The 20,152-nt window shown below is 35.4% G+C and overlaps 4 protein-coding genes across 5 annotated transcripts; 2 read left to right on the forward strand and 2 right to left on the reverse strand.

Annotated features, from left to right (window-relative positions):
* Positions 1–99: 99 nt before the first annotated feature.
* On the reverse strand, positions 100–2,136 carry LOC114360536 (glutathione S-transferase C-terminal domain-containing protein homolog). Its single transcript, XM_028315263.1, has one exon. The coding sequence runs from the start codon at positions 2,038–2,040 to the stop codon at positions 199–201; it is 1,842 nt and encodes a 613-aa protein (XP_028171064.1). The 5' UTR covers positions 2,041–2,136; the 3' UTR covers positions 100–198.
* Positions 2,137–2,374: 238 nt separating this feature from the next.
* Positions 2,375–3,629, forward strand: LOC114360529 (tail-anchored protein insertion receptor WRB). The gene is made up of 2 exons (XM_028315257.1): positions 2,375–2,571; positions 2,653–3,629. Exons 1-2 carry the CDS (start codon positions 2,485–2,487, stop codon positions 3,073–3,075), a joined length of 510 nt encoding a protein of 169 aa, XP_028171058.1. The 5' UTR covers positions 2,375–2,484; the 3' UTR covers positions 3,076–3,629.
* Positions 3,630–4,634: 1,005 nt separating this feature from the next.
* On the reverse strand, positions 4,635–16,694 carry Rim2 (replication in mitochondria 2). 2 transcript variants are annotated; one of them, XM_028315255.1, is made up of 8 exons: positions 16,313–16,694; positions 15,096–15,255; positions 8,991–9,058; positions 7,619–7,797; positions 7,336–7,448; positions 6,647–6,866; positions 5,772–5,874; positions 4,635–5,383 (listed from the first exon to the last, which is right to left on the reverse strand). In XM_028315255.1, exons 1-8 carry the CDS (start codon positions 16,351–16,353, stop codon positions 5,263–5,265), a joined length of 1,005 nt encoding a protein of 334 aa, XP_028171056.1. In that variant the 5' UTR covers positions 16,354–16,694; the 3' UTR covers positions 4,635–5,262. The 2 variants fall into 2 exon arrangements, with proteins under 2 accessions (XP_028171056.1, XP_028171055.1); XM_028315254.1 differs by having other exon boundaries at positions 8,991–9,148; positions 16,313–16,689.
* A 140-nt stretch (positions 16,695–16,834) lies between these two features.
* Positions 16,835–19,386, forward strand: Sod2 (superoxide dismutase 2). Its single transcript, XM_028315256.1, has 5 exons — positions 16,835–16,987; positions 17,066–17,244; positions 17,812–17,950; positions 18,829–18,983; positions 19,127–19,386. The coding sequence occupies exons 1-5, from the start codon at positions 16,956–16,958 to the stop codon at positions 19,270–19,272; spliced, it is 651 nt and encodes a 216-aa protein (XP_028171057.1). The 5' UTR covers positions 16,835–16,955; the 3' UTR covers positions 19,273–19,386.
* The last annotated feature ends 766 nt before the right edge of the window (positions 19,387–20,152 follow it).

Genomic DNA, 20,152 nt, shown 5'->3' on the forward strand with positions numbered 1-20,152 from the left:
TAGCATATATGCTTCATAGCTTAGGTATGTGTAATAAACTAGTTACTAGTCTCAAATTGTTATTGAGTCAGTGATATCACTGAAATTCATTTTTTTTTATATTATAGATTTAATTCATTTGTTATAAAAATGAAAGACTTATTTTAGTAAGAACTTATATTTTCCAAATAAAATTGTTTATTTTAAGATTATCTTTATTTATGCTGGTATTCCAATAAGTAAGTTATTCTTAGGTGTACATGTTAGTGGCTTTAATCTTGATAATGTGACTTTATATCCAAATTCTTCAGCTAGGCGGGCTCGGTCTGAATCTATTATCGCCATGCAGCGAGAGCCTCTCACCATTAAAGGATGCTCTTCATGAGTCTGGTCTGCTGCATGACCTATGCACAGGTACTGGTCAATGTTTACATTGCTGAAATTATTGCTTCTAGGATAAGCCAACCTGTCAGTAGAGTGTAGGGAGCCATAACAACATGGACAAAGGACAAATTTGGCATTGGCCTTCAAACATTTGTCCAATACTAGATCAGTTGCAATACCACAAGCGTGCAATGCAATTCCAATGTCAAACTTCCCATTGAAAAAGTCCAGGTTACATTGAAAGAAGAAAACATTCTTTAATTTCATTTCATGTACTCTTTTTCTTGCTCTCAAAAGGGATTGTTCTTTATTTTCTAACAATATAATGGTGCATTTAGGCAACAAGTAAGCTATAAGGATGCCCAGGTGACCGCTGCCACTGCAGAAGTCTACAATTATGTCACCATCTTTGGCTATGTCTAGCACAGGTAAAGTGAGATTCTCTAGTTGTTGAGATTTTCTAATGATTCTTGCATCAGGTAAATGTCCAGCTGTAGGATTTGCACCATCTGGAATATCATTCCAGTTGACTTCTGAATCAAAGTTATTGGCTGTGATATTTAATTCCATTCCTTCCACTAATGCGCTAAGGGCATTTTCTATATCATGTTCTTTGGTAAATAATCTCTTTTTGGGGTTGTGTCGAGATGGATCTCTCTTGTAAAGGCTCACTCCTTGCATCTCTGGCACAAATATATTCTCAATAAACAAAACCTTACTTTCTACCATGTTCATTAAATCTCTAATAATTTGTATCTCAGGCTGCTCCAGTAGATTTGTAAACCATTTAAATGTTAATGGTAAATGTGATTTAAAGACATCTTGCCCAAGAGCTTGCATGATGATGTGATATGATGGCAGCAGTACCATATCAGCAAGGGTAAAAAATGGACCTTCAGCAAATTGGTGACTGATACCTAAATCTTCAATTTTCACAGAACTTTCTATTTGAAGCTCTTTTTTTGTATTAGATTTCCATTTCCTTGGTTTAGCGGCTCTACTAGTTTCCTTCTTTTCCAGACTGCTTAGGCTGTCAGCTACCTCAACTTTGGTTTCAATATTTTTTTTGTTTTTATTTATGTCTCTTGCCATTTTATAAACATTGTGAACTCTAACTGGTTTACTCAAATGGCTCTCAAAGCATACCAAAGGTTTTGAAACCTCATAGAGCTTTTCTGTTAAGTCATTATTGGTTTTATTATTTACAGCAGCAAGGATTTCTTTAGCCGTTTTGATTATATCAACTTCACAGAATTTAGTCCAAACAGAGGCTTCATTGGGCACCTGCAAGCAACCCTTGCGGAATCCTAACAGGCCCTCTTCGTGTTCTTTCGGACTCTGAGGTCGAGATCTGTATTTTGTGATGTGTCTGGCGACTGCACACAGACCAGTTATGATTGTATCTTCACACATTACTACCGGATAAACACATGATGTGACTTGCCATGGTACATTCAACAAATCGGCGAACACTAATGTATCGTCATAATTATTAAGATACACAGCCTCCTCTGATTTAGACTGCGGACAGGATATAAATTCCAATTTAACTTCGGCTGGCGCACAATATTTAAATAAACAGTAGGTTATGAAAGATTGTAGTGGAATAGCTAATTTATGTGATTGAATAAACTCATCATAACTTGTATACGTTTCTAGAAACACAATATTATCCATTTTATTGCACTTTCATTTACAAAATTCAATTAAAAGCAAAAGCAAAGGAGAAATAACCTAACTTTTTTACCCAACTGCGACTGTCAATGTCAAAATCAAAGGCGTGTTCTTTTATTATTAGTAACTTTTACATATTGAACTGAAAAAGTTTATAAAAACGTAACTATATGCATTGCATTAAAGTGAATCGGTATTGTCACCACACTACTTTTTTTCAGCATAAATTTGACATTGACTGACAGACAATTGACATCACAGATGAGACAGATTGACATTGATTGACATTTTCTAGTTTGTATGTTGATGTAGGTTAAAACCAGATAAAACTTATTTCCTATTTTGAACAAAATACAAATTGATCGAGGTTGCCATTCATTATTCATCGCTCTTTAAGTTTTCCAGTAATAAACTATATAGGTACACCTATCATACTTTGAAGTCATAATGTTGGAGGTTATAAATGGATTTCTTATGATTTACTTCATTGTCTTATGTGTCTTCAATGTTTTTGTCCCCTATTTAGTGAAGCCAGTAAGTTATCTGTTACAATATCCTACTAATATTATCTTCACAATGTACGATCAAATAATAATATGAAATCATTATCTTCAGATTGCAGCTTGTTTTAGCAGACCTTCCAATGAGGAGAGAACAATATGGGCAGAAGTTGTTAAACTAAAGGCTGAGCAAAAGACTATCTCCATGAAGGAGGAATTTGCTGCTTATTCCAAGATTCAACGCAAAATCAATAAATTAGAAGGACAACTCAAAGAAGATTCTCAGTCTCGCATGAGTAAGAGTATTGCAATCAAGGGCTCAATCCAAATTATTCTACAGGTAGTTTTAGCTTTAGTAACAATTGTGTCAGTAATTTGGTTCAGACGTGAACCAATAGTAGCTTTGAAAACCAATCTTTTCCCATTTACCACCATGTTACGATACCCAAGTGACATGCCCAACTCAATTTCCACACATGTATGGGTATTAGTGTCCAATATATCTTTGAGAACTCTGCTGAAACCTATTATTTCATAGTTTTATTATAATGGAGATAGGTTTAGCTTAATATTATTTATTTGTACATAAATAAGGGTTTAGAAATTTAAAAACTGCCAGATTTTGTTTTAACCATTTATTTAAAGAACTTCATAGAATTTTATATTCAGTCCAACTCTGTCCCTAAAATTATATAATATTTAAAGATCTGCCTACCCACAATAACCATGTTTGTATATAATTGCAATTTTTGACAAATTAAGAACATATAACATACAAAATTAACATCTTGGTAGCTTCATATAGTACCATAAACAATCAATTTCGATCAGAATTGACTTTAGTAAATTACTATACTAATGTGATTTCTTTCTATATGAATATGAGGGACAGGATGTCCTAAGTTGTGCTTTATCTGTGCGTAATGTAAGGGATAAACTTCAAACTAAAATATACAAAAGCTCTATATCACAGCTTACCATTTACATTGTGAGCTAAAGCCCTTTCATTTGTGTCAAATATGAATTTACAAACTTGCACTTTTTAAACATTAATAGTATAATAATTGTTTTGTAATAATAATAATTTCTGGACTACAGCTGTTTCTTTGTCATAATTTTTAATTTGATAAACATTATTCAAATTATAATTTTCAACTGACAATAAGAATTGTTTACTTTTAATGACTTACATATTTTTGGACAAATATCATTATTCTTCTACACAGCTATTGACTAGTCTAATTGCTAACAAAAGATTTGAGTTTAACATAATAATAATAATGTTAAGGATCTTTTCTATAATAATCAAGTTGTGGAAGTAGAAAAAAAAAATTTTATGCAAGTTATGAACAACCCTGATTGAACACAAATAAACTACATACGTTAAAAATCAATGAATTTACACAAACCATTTTATATCAAAATAAAGTAAGTGAATAAACATGTTATACAAAATATAGACTGGCTACCAAAGGCAAAAATGGTTTTGTTAACTTAGTTTGATCACTGACAAGAACATAAATTCAATGTCACTGGGGAAGTAATCTTGAGACTAGAACTATGTATGACTAAATTTTTATCAAGTTAATCAGGTTTAATCATTTTACTGATGTGATGATGCATGAATGAAAGACACTATATTTGACATGTGTTCTACTACAGGCCTAGCATATAACTGGGTCAGTGCCTGAGGTTTGGGAGGAAATGACGTGTAACATATGACATGACAGAACAAGTCAGTACGGCTAGCACGAACAACTTTCGAGTTCGAATCGTTTGCGTATTCGAATCGCCATCAAAAGATTTAGTACGAAAACTATAACAGCGCCCTTGTGAACGTATTGTAAAGTGAACTTAGTATAAGAAATGGTTGCACGAAACATATTTTGAGAGTCAATATTGTCACGTTATCGTTTAGTTTGAAAGTTGAGTATCGAATTTTGTCGAATATGCAAATGATTCAAAGACGATAGTTGTTCATGCTAGAGGTACTGAAGCATAACTGAAGTTTTTCTGACGTTTGACGTCACGTTAACACCCTCCCGTGCCGCCCCCTTACCTCAGGCGCTGAGTCAGTTATGTGCTACATCTTTAATCTGTAGTTCAACTCATTTAGCGTCAGATTTTTGTGCTGTAAATTAAAAATTATGAAGTCATGTATGGAAAAACCTAGGACGCGTGTCGTTGACACGGAAACATCGCTTTGTTGTGCTATATTACCAAACTGAGTGATCTATCTTGAGCCTTACTTGGTAGGCTGGCTGCCTATAGAATCAATATAAAATTTAGTGCTTTCATTAATATATTTTATCATTACGAATAACAATACAATCATGATTTTTTGATCTTAGTCATAAGTACAACTGTTATAAACAAAAATTCACTTAAATATACAGTGAATTAAAATAACAAATGTAAGCAAGCTTCTATAGTTACTGTACAACACTAATCAACAACATCTACATAAATCAGTCACTTATGTGGCACAGTGAACGGTTCACTACTTTATGACACTTACTAATAACACCCTTAACTAAAAACAAAATAGATTCGGCTGAATTATATTTACCAATCTAATGCAAAGCTCTGCAGTATATTGACATCTACAGTCTCCTTGGACAAGGTCTAGTAATTTTCAAATTATAAATCAACTACATGCAGCTCATCCCGCATGGGAGACTAATAATCGTTGAAGTTGCTTGGTAGCTCTAAATTTTCTCAATTGCTAAGTGTTTTCATAGAAGGAACTATTGAAGTGTGTCGTGAGGAGGTAAACAACAGCTTCGTACGTTGACATCATGATCGCCGTGTTGGGTATTTGACGCACCAGTTGTGTGCCAAGGCCCCTGTAAAGAAATGTATACTTGTCAATGACTTTCAATCCTTAACATAGGTTTCTGTTTGCTAGAGTAAGAGATTAGGGTCATCTAAATTTTTAATGCCCGAGTAACATAAATGACGAAAGACTACTGTAATTCGAATGTTAATATTGTGTACAAATTATTTTTAAAATGCGTGTTAGGCTCAGAATACACGGTGAAACGCAATTGCAACGAAACTGCAACTTCTACTTACTTTTGAGTTGCATCTAAGTTTCTGCCAGTTTGAAACCGGTTTGAAATGGTCGCGTCATGTGTAATCTCTCAACGGAATCTATGGCAGAAACTTAGATGCAATTGCGTTTCACCGTGTGTTCTGGGCCTTAGTGGTGGGGGTATAGCAACAAAATCTTACCTATAAACTCCGCGATACCCCTCCTCCATCCAGACCGTGTGCAAAGTTTGCCAGAACTTTCGGTACTTGTCGCCTTCCTCTCTCAGTCTTGTTCTTGCTACCTCTGTAATGAAAATTAAATTAAGATGAGCTTTTCCTGAAGCGAGGCGATTGCGTTAAGAATAGGTCCTGTGTTCGGACATCAAAACTTGTATTACCCTCGTCTTATTGATCATTTAGGCATGCATATAAATAGGTACTGGTGGCGACAGTACGACCACACAAAATGAAAACATTTTCCATTTCGTAAGTCTTGTCCTTTTTGTGATTATAATAAATAATTATGTATGCAAATGCGGAAACATTACAACAGCTAATATCCGGTCTCTGTTGAAAAGCGTGTAAAAAACATGTAAAATGTAGCGAAGAAAAAATTCATATCGCACTTTAACAAACTTTGGATTTAGCGGATTGTTCATTTGTGAAACTGATCATGAAAGGGAATCCTCAACATGTGGATAGTATCCATTATGAAGAAGAAACTTTAAGATGTCGATAAGAATGAAGATGCGACCGTTTTCAGATATTCTGGTCCAAATGGACGTTGTGACATCAATATCTATAATTATGTGAAACTAATTAATGAAGAATAAAATAAGCACGATGCGACTGTTTCCGAGATATTCAGGCCTAAATGGACAACAAAATTTGTCGTGGGCGTAGTTCTGTGAGTGATCATGAAGAATCCTTATCATGTGGATAATCAATGCACGAAGCGACGATCGCTGGCGCCGTGTAGAAGCATGGAAATGGACATTGGACATCTACATTTTAATATTTTTGGAATTAGTATTTTGCTGATTGTCCTGTGAAACATTATGATGCAAGATCCTCACCATGTGGATAAGCAATGCACGAAGCGACCGTCTTCGAGAAGGCGCCTGCTCCCATGAACTCCAGGAAATCCCGCGGCGAGCGCTGGTCGCTGGGAATCCCCTCCCGGTTACGCGCGGCCATCAGCCGAGCCTTGACACCCTCGTACAACACGAAGTGGACCACCGTCTCGCTGATGCCCATGTAAGACGCTGTTATGCCTTTGTAGAAACCCCGAATACCCTGTTTTGGAAGTGTGCCTTTATTAGTGATTGATTTTGGTTGCAAATAGTTTGTAGCTCTTGTAAACAATGTCGACTCTACAATAATAATATAGGTAGATCCGCGTAACTGTCGCTTCACTCGTTTTACATCCTATTTGTCGATAAACCATTTATAGAAACGTTGATACGGCACGCAATTTCATCCTTCAAGGCGTGGGTGGTATGGTATATTGTATAGTTGGCATAAATCTTAGACTCCAATAATTCTTACAAGAAATATTCGAATTTTTTATTGTAAACATGGCCACACGATTTATTTTTAAAAATTAATTAATAATAATAAGTGATTATTGGGAAGTGTTTAGTGAAAGAATCTACACAAGACGATAAAAACATACAACGGAAATGTATTGTACAATACTTTGTATAACCGGACAACGACTTTTTATTTAATAATTATCGTATCAGTCATTCATTATATTAATTACCGTTCTAGCGTATATCCTCTTGATACACTGCACTGCCGTAACGTTCTGCCCGTCTAGTTGGAGCCGAGTCTTTACGAACCATATTGGGTTGGTCATTGTGCACGATACGAAACCTGAAATGTATGACACGGTTACAATCTCGTTTTCGCTGTCAACGACCTTAAAAGTAAGTAAAGGTTCAATGAGTAAAACAAAGACATGAAGGTATTATATTTTTTATTTTATACGTAACTGTCTTGTCTTGCAAGTTACATAATACTCGGGAAATATTCAAGTATCTTACCTGCAGCGCTAGCTGCGGATAGGTGAACTATAGGTGTGTCTGGAGGTATGTTCTGATTCAGGATAGCCTTAGCCTGTGAATACGTGCAGAAGTAGATGGCCCTGGAGGGCGCCACCCCCACAATGTTCGGGCCCAGGCCCTTGAACAACGCTCGCGGTCCCTCATTTTTGACAATGTGTCTGCAAGCGTTAAGATCAAGGTTAATCAATCACCTTTAACACAAACGTAGGAGATAACGTCCATGACGTAAATCCCAATCGACTCCCTCGGAGATAATATTTTGTTGTCAACATCTGACTAAAAATATCATGTTTTGAGTTTATCCCGTCAGCTACAGCTGAAGCGAGCCGCGGGCGGTGTAAAATGTTTCACGGCCAGCACTTGTGATTCTCGGGGATATCATCTAAGTATGAAAGGCCAACTGATAAAGATAAGCGATCAGCCAATATTAGCGGGAGTCGCTAATCAGAAAATATTTGGCGAACCAATGGGTCCAGTGCAAATCCGGCTCACGCGTGCTTCTCGTGACAGCGCGCGCGCATTTGCTTCTTATCTATTAACACAAGCGTGATAACAATGTCAGTTCCAGGCGGTTCAAGCTCCTTCTATTTGCCGGTGGCAGATTATTGTTTAAACAAACATAATCTCGACATGATATATTTTTTGTAGTTTTCCATTGTAATTCAATTGGCGTTGCATCTAATTTCGTGAATCATTCATAAGGTTGACAAGTGAAACAAGATAATCGCGCGGGGAACAGTATGCGATCACGTTTGGTCTTCACATAATAGTCTGGAGCACGCGATGGCTCGACGCCAATATGTCAGTTAGGCTAAAATACATATAGGTAAACGATACAAACACACATAAAACTGCACATAACACTTACACTAGTAGAAAGTTGTGACATGTAATGTTGAATGAACTTTTGGCTCTGATAAACGGACATTTCTAAGGCACTGTACGCACCGGGAGGATTTGTGTGCGAGCATTCGTTGCGCGAGCGATTGTTACGTAAAGCACAATAATATTTTGTCGCAAAAAATCTGCTACACCCTCTATCAATCTAGTGTTTGTTATTTATTCAAACTAAATTCTCCCAGTGTGCACTCATTTCATGATGACAAAAATGGTGATCTTTTTTTTTAAACATTTATTAATCGTAAATCGACGAGTACTCGTATGAATGCGTAAAATGCGCCGTGAAGTATAAAAAGTTGCATTTATGATTCGTTCAGCGAGGTAACAAATGGTAATATGCATAACGAACCATGTCACGAGTTACGTTGCTCAATGCTCTTACTAACAAGTTCTACAATGGAATTTCATCACGACAACAATTTTATTGACGATAAATGGTGCAACTGCTCACCTGATGCATTGGATAAGGCTCATCCTGGAGGTGGTCCTAGCGTGGCCAGCCCTCGCGTACTGCTGCACCTGACAATTGTACGACATCAGCATACGATCGCCCTGCTTGCTGTATGCGAACATCGCGCCCATCGTCCGTCTGTAGCCCCATTTGGCCTCCTGCATACATGGCCAACGTTATGATGGGACCATCGCTTGTGTGAAGCGTCATAGCTCGGCCAGGAGTTGCAATGTAGAGACGCGCTTCCCGCTTCCAGTTGATGTACAGCTGCAACTCGTGGCCGAGCTATTTTTTATTACAAGAGTGAAACTGCACTGCGATAGCAGATGTTGAGATAAAGCTATTGAAGCTGCATTTATGTTATGTTTTCAATTGATAATAATATTGCAAGTCGCACATGCCAGTGAAACGGAAGAACGTTTACGACTTTTTAATGCTTTGCACATATTATGTATTTACATCTGAGAAACTACAAGTGAAACACACAATATGTGTATCAGTTATTACTCATAGTATGCACGTTTGCTGTGTTTACTACTTTGTGACACAATAGTAAATAACTACGCTTTACACAAGTGATGGCGTAGGTATTTTTGAAATCACATTTCAGGGCTAAATGTTTCCATACGGCTACTGACCTATGTCCTACATCATTCGTTCAATATTCGACGTTATATTATTACATCGAAGTCAACATCTTTGTATCACGCTTCTCTGTGCTGTACAAACTAATGTAACGAGATAGAAACCCTACATGCGCTGATTACACCCATTACACAAATAGACGAGATAAAAGGCAACTTACTACGCAAAATATTATTATCTCAAGTATTGACTCGATAAGTAATCCAATACCTAAAGAATAATTGCATTATTAATAAGTTTTGATTACAAAATAAATACCTAAGTGCACACCATTATCTCAAGCCAATCGGATGCAAGCGTCGGCCTCCTCCTCCATGGCGTGCTAAGTATAGCTCGACCTTGAAACTTCGTTAGGTTCAGTACATCTTGACATTGCGTAAGGTCAATGGGAATTGCGTCTTTGTGGAAGGATAATAACTTAATAAGCCAGAAGACAACAGTTTGATCAATCAACGGAAATGTCGAGCAACATGCAGCTAAAGTCATTTATTACTTTATTACGTGGTTTTTGTACACCAGTGTTGCCTTCTAAAAGAAGTTGAATGCAGATTATAAAACTGTAAATATTATATGAACAAACATAACATTACTCAGATTAATGGACTCTAAAATACAGCTGAATGTGTAATTTATGAAGGACGAACTACGCAGCAAATTAAATAGACGGCGCTAGATTCTAACTTTATTATGTAGTAGACGTGGAGGCCTAATAATAAATTAAAACTTGGACGAATAAAACTATGGATAAAGACAAAACGGTTTCAAGTGTTATAGAGATTGATAAAAGAGAATCATCATCATCATCATTTCAGCCATAGGACGTCCACTGCTGAACATAGGCCTCCCCTAATGATTTCCACAAAGGTCGGTGTAAGCATCTAATACCTTCTTGCTACCTTTATGAGGTCGTCAGTCCACCTTTTGGGTGGACGTCCTACTAAAAGAGAATAAATTCAATAAAATGTAGTAGCATGTTAGAGAGAGACCACTTTGATAATTTGATTGTTTTTAGGGTTCCGTACCTCAAAAGGAAAAAACGGAACCCTTATAGGATCACTTTGTTGTCCGTCCGTCCGTCTGTCAAGACCCTTTATCTCAAGAACGCGTGAACGTATCAAGCTGAAATTCACATGAAATACTCAGGTCTATTGTCCCTTTAAGCTGTGAAAATATCAAACTTCTAAGCCAAGCCAATCAAAAGATACAGCCGATTATGTCGATATTTTCAACAAATTTTCGACACTCGCAAAGGAATCAAAACCTACAGGATACTTCCCGTAAACTCAGAATCTTGAAATTTGGCATAAAGCATTGTCATATAATGCAAATATAGGAAAAATTGCGAAAATTACATTTTTTTAGTTATATAATATAATAAAAATATTTTAATAAAATGAAACTTACTACCTTATTTCTCACGAACGAATAAAGGTATCAAATTGAAATTTATACCAAATACCTAGATCTATTGTCCCTTTAAGAAGTAAAAAAATCAAACTTCTAAGTTAACGCGATCAAAAGATACAGCAGTTTATACCGACACCTTAGACGAATTTCCGTCACACGCTAGGGAATCAAAACCTACAAGGTACTTCCTGTGAACTCAGAATCTTGAAATTCGGCACGAAGTAACGTTATATAGTAGATAAAGGATAAATTGCGAAAATGATAAATTTGAAGTTATATAAAATTAAAAATATTATTTTTGCTTACATGATAAAATATTTTTTTAATAATTATAAACTTACTACCTACCCTTTTTCACATGAACGCGTAGAGATATTAAAGTTGAAATTCATATCAAACACTTCTTAAATCTAATTGCCTCTAAACTGTGAGAAATTCTAAATCAACGCAAAAATTCAAAACGCTGAGGTAGGTACCTACCTATAATGCAAATATAGGAAAAATAAATAAATAAAAATAATCATACCGCATATTTTGAAATTCGCCACTACTCGCAACGGAATCAAGTAAGTAATTTGATTTAATACGTCATAAATTGTAAACCGCTACGTTTGTACGGCGGAACCCTCGGTGTGCGAGCCCGACTCGCACTTGGCCGGTTTTTTTTTTATTGAAATAAGTCGACTGTCGAGTATCTATTACGATTAGTAATCTCTTCTGAAGTAACATGAAAATCTAGGTGAGGGATGTACCCACCTACATTGTAATGGGATCAGTCCGGTCATCATTCATTGAATTGTATTTAATACTTTTGTACGAGCCAAAATCAAGATGTCCACGACCTACTTTTCTCACACTACAACGAACGGATAATCTGCTATCTATGAACTACATTCTGAAGGCAAATAGGTTTTTTACAAAGATAAACCTACTTGCTGAGACAATATGTGCACGTAACATTCTGTTTCATACAGTATCGCATAGGATCCGGGACACTAAAATTCAGTTAGGTATTTGTCTGATGTTCTGTCTAACTTAAAGCAGTAAAATTATATTAAGATTTTATTTAAGCCTAGTCAATCATAGTATCTAAAAATAACAATCGGTTTTACAGTCTATTACGAGACATTGAACTGCTGATTTCTGAAGCAAGAACATGGCAATTTTCGTAGGTACAACGGAGCAACATGATTTGGCTTGCAAAATGTTTAGGAGCCAATCTTTGGACTCGAGCCAATGTGGCGGGTCACTAGCTCCATAATTTCTTTTAATCTGCCGTAACGCTAATGAGTACACAAATGTCATGGATAAATAATAAAATGATTCTTACTATCACAACAATTACCTAACACTAAAGTCAGAGTTTGTGCCTACTATGGCGACTAGATAACGGAGATACATGTGAATAATAATACTTTACGTACACAAAAAACGTCATTGACTCCGGATATTATGTGCTAGAGCTTATTACGCTAGCATTTTTTACCAGCGGGATTCGAACCCATAACACCTGTCGATTTAGTCGTAGCCGTTTAAAGGGTGCTTTAGAAAAATATATTGAAACAAATTCGATTAAAAACATGGCATCCATGTGACATTACACCCAATTATGCGAATCATTATCGTCACAATAATAAGTAATAACAACGTCTTGCTTGGTATTAGTTAGCTTGATAGATCGTTATTCGTTTATGATATCGTAAGATGCGTAGTTACGTCAGATGCCGACCGTAGAATACTATTGATGAATTGTTACAATTGTCCCTATTATTCTTTCCAACCACTTATTGTAATATTATAATAAGTTTAGAAAAATACCTATATTTCTCATTACCAGAGCATTTGAGTTAATCGTGGGTAAGTCATTAAAATTGTAATTTACTTACTTTCAAAAAAGGAACTGTATTATAAGATTTTAATTTTATTTTAGTTGAACTGTATCATCAACTCAAATATTTGAAGAGCTTATGATTTCATCCATTGTGCAAACAATCCGTGTTGTTTTGGTGCAATGCTACAAAATAACAACTGGATCAATAATAGCTAAGCTGCTAGTGCCAGATGTCTTTCAAGAGAGAGACAAAGCATTTTGTAAATTACTTGAATTTGAGTAGATGGAGACAAGATAGTCCAGTGGGGCATTCATAATCTGAGGTCGTACGATCGATGCTTGACCTGTACTACGGAGTTCAGGGTAGTAAAAAAGCGTAAGAACAATAATATCGAAGGAAACCTAGAGCTTAGACTGGTTACGTTGGGCTTACAGTGCCTACAGTATACCCTATAAGGCACTTTGTTCAAATTCCTAACATCTGAATCATCAAAATGGAGGAGGGACATGGCTCCCAAATTACAATGCGTTAATTGTAGAGCCAGACATAGAATTAGTGGCTGTCTAGGAAAAATAGCAATGAAACAAGACACATACTTATTGAAGACCGTACCTTCTGTCCTACGGTCCTATCAGTCAAGAGTGTACTACGAAGACTACAAATTTAGAAGGTGAACGTTAGCGACTATCGCCTCGTTGGTTAATATTTGCTTAATATTAATTATGTTTAAGCATGCTGCCAGCTTATCACAGTCAATTCTCTACAGGGGTTTGTTTATCAAAAGAATGTCAATAAACAATCATATTTAGTTCGATCCAGTTTTATCCGAATTCGATACAGACAGATTACGTTTCGTAGAAAGATGTCGCCCTTCTTTTGACGCAGTTTACAACAATTTCAGATTATAAAAGTTGATACTCATGGTCATAATAAGACTGTGGATTATAAACAATTGATATTGATTAATCGTATTTACCAAAAACTTATGAGTAATATTAATTTTCTTTTGGTTAGGGTAAATAAACAGGAATGTTGTTTTGGTGGACCATCAATTGGCAAAAGGGGTAGGTATAATTAAATTACATCGACTTTTGTTGACTAGTTAGCAAATAAATGCAACAGAAAAAATATTTAATTGGTAATGTTCCGCGATGACTTTAAATATCGTTTATCAGAAAAGCGAAAAGAAATAAGAATTACACACAAATGTGTTAGTTAGGTAGGTATTTGAGGACCGCGAAAATGCTGATAAACCTACAATAAGAATTCGCGCCGACAACAATTATACTTCATCGACTGTTTTATGTTTATTCTTATACCACACCTATTTTTACATTAACTTACGTATGCAAACATAATCGAAAACCGGGTGATAATACCTACCAGTTAATGATAATCTTTTTTAAACAACAATTGCTTTGTTCCTTTAGGTATTACACTTATTACATTATATTAGCAGTGGTTCCTTCATACTGGGTAGGTATTGCGTCATATGTTATAGATTTTCTCTTCTAGGAAGAAGGGACATGATTTTCGATTGTGCAATATTTTGAATTGAAACTTATAAGTTGCTGTTTGCCTACAATAATTAGACAAGTCAAAGTTACTTTGTAAGTTTATTTAAAATGAAGGAAATATTTTTAGGATTTTAATTTTTACTGATTTAAACTTTACATCATTTTACTTACTACATGAAGTAATTATAAAAATACCTTAAGCCACTCTATAGATTAAAACAGATGATAGAGCACTTTTTGGTTTCTCTGTTTCTTAATTTTCTATACATAATACACCCTGTATAGCCAACCCTACAACTTGGGCACCAATTTAATCAACGGGAGGGGATTTAAGTTTCTTTTTACCATTAGTAAACATAGTAGCTCTCTATCCTCGATTACATATTATCTTGCTGTTTATATTGTGTAATCAATCACATGGCATAAATAGTAGGTAGTATACTTGTACATACTTAAAAAATAGATAATGAATACCAGATACTTGTAGTTAAGTGTTATTAAGTTGGGGAACCACTTTAGAGGCAAATTATGTTCTTAGTAAAGTACTTAATTTAAATACTTTAAAAAGTATGCATAAGGCTGTTGTTAAGTGTAGGAATACCAACATTAATCATACGAAATATAATCAGTAAATGTCAAACATTTGAGATAAAACAAAACATACTTAAGATATGCAACTGAAATGTAAAGAGCAAAGTCCGTACCTGATGTTTGGGAATTTTTGAGCAGACTTTCCTTGTGCTGGTAGCATTATCAGATGGAGGGGGGCCTGGTGGTGGCACCCCTACTCCTTTGGACGACTGAAGACGAGTTTTGACCACTTCTAAGGGGCAAGTTACAACAGCACCAGCAGTTCCAGCCACTCTGGAATCAAAACAAAAATATGATGATTTCCAATTCAATAAAAAACTTGCTATGCTGTCATTTCCTCTTTTTTTCTTCTGGCAGATATTTAGGGTTTCAGACCAATTGCTAAGGAGATGAACATACCTAAATTGACACCTAAGAATATATGATCATCCATTAATCCAAAACTTTTATAAATACTATTCTTTCTTTCTTTCAAAACATTAAGTCAAAAAGTAAGTCATCCATGAATCCTGATATAAAATGGTCAGGCCTATTACAATTTTATGTACTAAAGAACCTCCTAGAAACATTTTTGGTGGAAATCACCTACTGTACCTAGTTGAATTTAGCGGGAATCTCCCACTTTAGTTGAATTTTCTAACATACAGTTTACTGGAAAGTTTTTGTTTTGACTGCTCTATGTAGGTGAGATAATTGCTGATAGTATTCCAGCACTTATCTGACTGTGATGGATGGATGTGTTCAATTACAAAAAGCACTTTTCACACCATATTGACCTGGCAACACTAGACTTGGGTAAAATTAACCTCGCATTGGTGCTGAGCTGAAACCATGTGATGTTGATTTTTTAACAGTCAAAGTCAACATTTTTATAGGTGTTTTGTAAAAGTTAGAACCATATAATATGAACTTAGGTGAATGTGTTGTGCTATAAAGAGTTTCCATCAATATTTGAAGTTGAAAAACATATTTTCAATTGTTTATTTACATTTTTACTGCTTTGAAAGGCCATCAAAATATCATAAAAACAGGTCCAAAAATACGTTCAATACACAGTAAAGATAGTGACAAGGTCTTGTACTTTTGACATCACAAATTTTAGCCTTGTAAACTTATACATTTGGGTTCTAGTTGGAAAATTAGGGTTAAATAAATATTAACATACCAAAGTTAATCAACCTTTAATTAGATTTAATAAAAGCGTTGGCGGAGAGCAATCGTAAACAACCTTTCGCCACATGTGCCAATGATCAGTACGATTATATTAGTGATATAGATGAAGGTAATGATAACTACAAGATTAAGGTTCATACGGGGAAACTTTACTCACCCGCCGGCAACAAGGTGTATAGCAGTATCTCTCTGAGACATTTTAGCGCCACAAGAATAATTACATGACTGCAAATTGCGACTGTCTATAAATAAACAAATGCACTACTACTACTGCTCAATATAGTAACATACACACAACTTCGATACTTGAAAGTGGAAACAGGAAAAAACTTTATTCTCACGAAGATCGATTATTGTCTATATGTATTGAGATCTGATTTTCATCAGTTTTACGTGTAATTTAAAATATAAATCGGCGAAATCCTTCACAACACCGCACTTGCACGTCGTACTTCGTAAATAACACACACAAACATAAAAAACTCTCGTGTGAATATGAACGGCGCGCACACAACGGAAGTTGCGTACGTGACGTGATCCGCGACGACATGAAAACACCAACTGCGGTCCAACAAAAAACTTTATCATTGTAAAAAAAATAGCTTAATGGAATACGCCTTGTCTCAATGATTTGAAATCGATTCTCGAATCGATTCAACAACATTGTAGTGCCCTTCCTTAGCTTGTCAAACTGACAGCTGACTTTTCGAGTTGCATAATTTTTGCAGCTGAAAATTTCTCGAAATACAGAAAGAAAAGTGCCGGTTCTTCGGCAGTAACAAATCAATCGTTTTATAAACATGTTCGCTTCACGCCGGGTTGGATCTTTAGTGTAATTACAGTTTTTTTGAAAGGATATTGATTTTTCTTTCCTAGCTGAACTGTTATTCAATAATCGTATTTGTTTTAGTTGGGCGGTGGGTGGTGCGAGGCAAAAGCACTGCCTGCCTAACCTGCCATACGAGTACAATGCGTTGGAGCCGGTGATCAGCCGTGAGATCATGAACCTGCACCACAGCAAGCACCACGCCACTTACGTCAACAACCTGAATGTTGCTGAGGAGAAGCTCGCTCAGGCACAGGCTAAAGGTAAGAGTCTTTCAATATAGATCTATCTACATTAATAACAAAATGTATACAACCTACTTGTGTGACTAGTTCTTGTTTAGGCATAGTTTCTCCATCTTATTATTTTGCATAAAATGTAATGAAGTCAACTAATAAATGTCCCCAACCTATAAATATGGAAACAGTCATTTACATTTTAAATTGGTTTGACAGCAGCTGATACTAATGTTATCCTGGGCCTCCTAAACACCATCAAGTTTAATGGAGGTGGCCACATGAACCACTCTATACTCTGGAATAATTTGACCCCTATCAAAGCTGATCCCTCGTGTGAATTTTATTGTGCAGTTGAACAGTAATTTTTTTCTTTTTATAACATGTTTTATTAAATAGTTATGCATAGTTTTGATGTAATTTACCAGATTTTAAAGCTTTTAATTTGTATTTACTGAATAGTATATGAATTGATGTCCTAAATGTAATAAATTAGTCATTGTAGTTTTGGTTATGTATTTATGCTACCTTAATTACTCTTGACCTTTAACCATTTTAAAGTGTGACTTTTGTATTATTGAATATTTGCTACAGGTGACATTGAGACGGTCATTAACCTGGCCCCAGCCCTCAGGTTCAATGGTGGTGGCCACATCAACCACACCATTTTCTGGCAGAATCTCTCCCCCAATGGGGGAAAACCCTCTGATGAGCTCACCAAAGCCATTGAGAAGTATTCAAAATTATATTTGCATGATTTTTTGAATGTCCATTGTACTATAAAATGTTTTTAGTTCATTAAAGCTTTTATGTGCCTTTGTGAATGATAAGAAATCTTAAACTACAATAATATTCTGCACTACAATAACATTAAGTGTTATCAGTCTACAATAGTCACAACAAATATGATAAACAGCTACCTTTATTTGCTTTTTATTTCGTAGTAGAATTCTTTATTTTTATATTCAGTTAAATTATTGCAGTTGTAGTTAATTTTTATTATGTGCTCCAAAATTTATTGTATTTTTTTCTATTAAATAAGAACACTACCAGCTTTGTGTATATGTTACGGTCAAAGTGATAAATGTGAAAATTATGAATAATCGCCGGTTATTATGAATAATTACCGCATGATTTGGTAAATGTGATTAATATGAGGTCATTTATGTGTGTATAAAACTAAATAGGCGGCTTAGGGGTGGCCCAAGGGCCCCCCCCCGCCGCACCCTAACCTATTTTTCGCTTTAAATCAAAACATTATGTTATAGGCATCATGGAAAAGTAATATTATGCAAGAAACATTCCAAACTCATTATGCCAAATTATATTAATATATGATATCAAAACGTTCAAAAGTTTGGCTGTACACGAGCACGTACACAAGAAGTTGTTCTCTTGTATGAAATTTGATAGTACTAAGGTTGAATTATTAAATAATCACTGTTAAATGTGATTAATTTATCACTTTTACCGCGACTGTCGGTAATTATTCATAATAACCGGTTATTATTAATAATTTTCAATTTATCACATTGACCGTAACATATACATTAATCTATTAAAATATCTATACAATACATAACTCAGTGGCTCATTATTTGAAATTTCCAGAGACTTTGGGTCATGGGAAAACATGAAGAACCAATTAGCGGCTGCGTCGGTCGGCGTCCAAGGCTCCGGTTGGGGCTGGCTCGGCTACAACAAGCAGATGAAAAAGTTGATGATTGCCACATGCCAGAACCAAGACCCTTTGCAAGCCACCACTGGTATGTACCTTAATTGCTTACCCTGCTATAATCGATTTCTGCTGGAAGAGACTAGTATCTTTTAGTTGCTGTCATTAGTTATATTTTTTATACTTATGTATTTTGAGAGCCTTCATTTCAAACTTACCTTTCTATATTTACAGGTTTGATTCCCCTGTTCGGGATTGACGTTTGGGAGCATGCCTACTACCTGCAGTACAAAAATGTTCGCGCTGATTATGTGAAGGCAATTTTCGATATCGCAAACTGGAAAGATGTCTCGTGCAGATACGAGAATGCCCTGAAGTAAAATAAATACCTCAGCATTTTTAGGATTAAAGCTTTAAAAAAATTGCAAAACTCACAAGGTGAAAGTGCATTAGATTGTGATAACCAAGTTCTTGAATAACATGTAATGTCCTTATTTTGAGTTTTATTTACATAAACATTCATAGTCAATTAACTCATTCCTAAACTTTTACAATTTCAATTTGTACCACACAATCAGCATGACCCGCTATCCTTATTCGCTGGGTGCGAAGTACTAGGTGGGGGGGACATAATCTATCGCAGCGCTCATGGTGGTCAAAAGTAGAAATAATGTTAGCTCTGTCATCAGATGTATCTGTCAATGGCAAAGCGATTCTACATAATACATTTTAATATCATTAATTAATCGCATGAAAAGGGTCCTACTGGGAACTTAAATAAAAGAGTGGACTGTATTTCGATAGGGCTGTTTTAATAGCCGTTTACAATTTGGAAATAACTAAACTATACAACGTGGTAGTACAAAAATGAGTCACAGTAGTTGTTGTGCACAGATGTTTGCCTTATGATGAGAGCGTGAATTATTGAACTCTGCCCTTGTTTTGTTCTTAATTCTTCTACATCTCGGACTTGTCCAGCCAATACCAACAACTTTCCTTTAAATACGGTTTGTGGTTGGAATTTGATATTGTAACTCTCACAAACCCGGTCTTCAAAACGATACTCATTTCGATCTGAAAACGATATTTAATTTATTACTAGCGATACAGAAACATTTAAATATATTTACTGTTATATAATGAAACCGTTAAAGTAGCTTTTTCTTTTTGTTTTACTGTAAAACTACAACTATAAATGAAGTAAACAAACCCTGACACAATCAAAATTAAACACACTTTTTGGACTTACCTCATTTGATT

The sequence above is a fragment of the Ostrinia furnacalis genome, unplaced genomic scaffold (assembly GCF_004193835.3).
Source record: "Ostrinia furnacalis isolate ACB-3 unplaced genomic scaffold, ASM419383v2 OfSCF5080, whole genome shotgun sequence".
Classification (NCBI taxonomy): domain Eukaryota; kingdom Metazoa; phylum Arthropoda; class Insecta; order Lepidoptera; family Crambidae; genus Ostrinia; species Ostrinia furnacalis.

Coding starts and splice junctions, on each gene's coding strand:
- Rim2 (XM_028315254.1), bottom strand. CDS start 16,353: ATGTCTCAGAGAGATACTGCTATACACCTTGTTGCCGGCGG. Junction 6,867..7,335: donor AGAGGATATACGCTAGAACG/GTAATTAATATA, acceptor CTTCCAAAACAG/GGTATTCGGGGTTTCTACAA. Junction 5,384..5,771: donor GGGTATCGCGGAGTTTATAG/GTAAGATTTTGT, acceptor ATTTCTTTACAG/GGGCCTTGGCACACAACTGG.
- LOC114360536 (XM_028315263.1), bottom strand. CDS start 2,040: ATGGATAATATTGTGTTTCTAGAAACGTATACAAGTTATGATGAGTTT.
- LOC114360529 (XM_028315257.1), top strand. CDS start 2,485: ATGTTGGAGGTTATAAATGGATTTCTTATGATTTACTTCATTGTCTTA. Junction 2,572..2,652: donor TCCCCTATTTAGTGAAGCCA/GTAAGTTATCTG, acceptor CATTATCTTCAG/ATTGCAGCTTGTTTTAGCAG.
- Sod2 (XM_028315256.1), top strand. CDS start 16,956: ATGTTCGCTTCACGCCGGGTTGGATCTTTAGT. Junction 17,245..17,811: donor CGCTCAGGCACAGGCTAAAG/GTAAGAGTCTTT, acceptor TATTTGCTACAG/GTGACATTGAGACGGTCATT. Junction 18,984..19,126: donor CCCTTTGCAAGCCACCACTG/GTATGTACCTTA, acceptor CTATATTTACAG/GTTTGATTCCCCTGTTCGGG.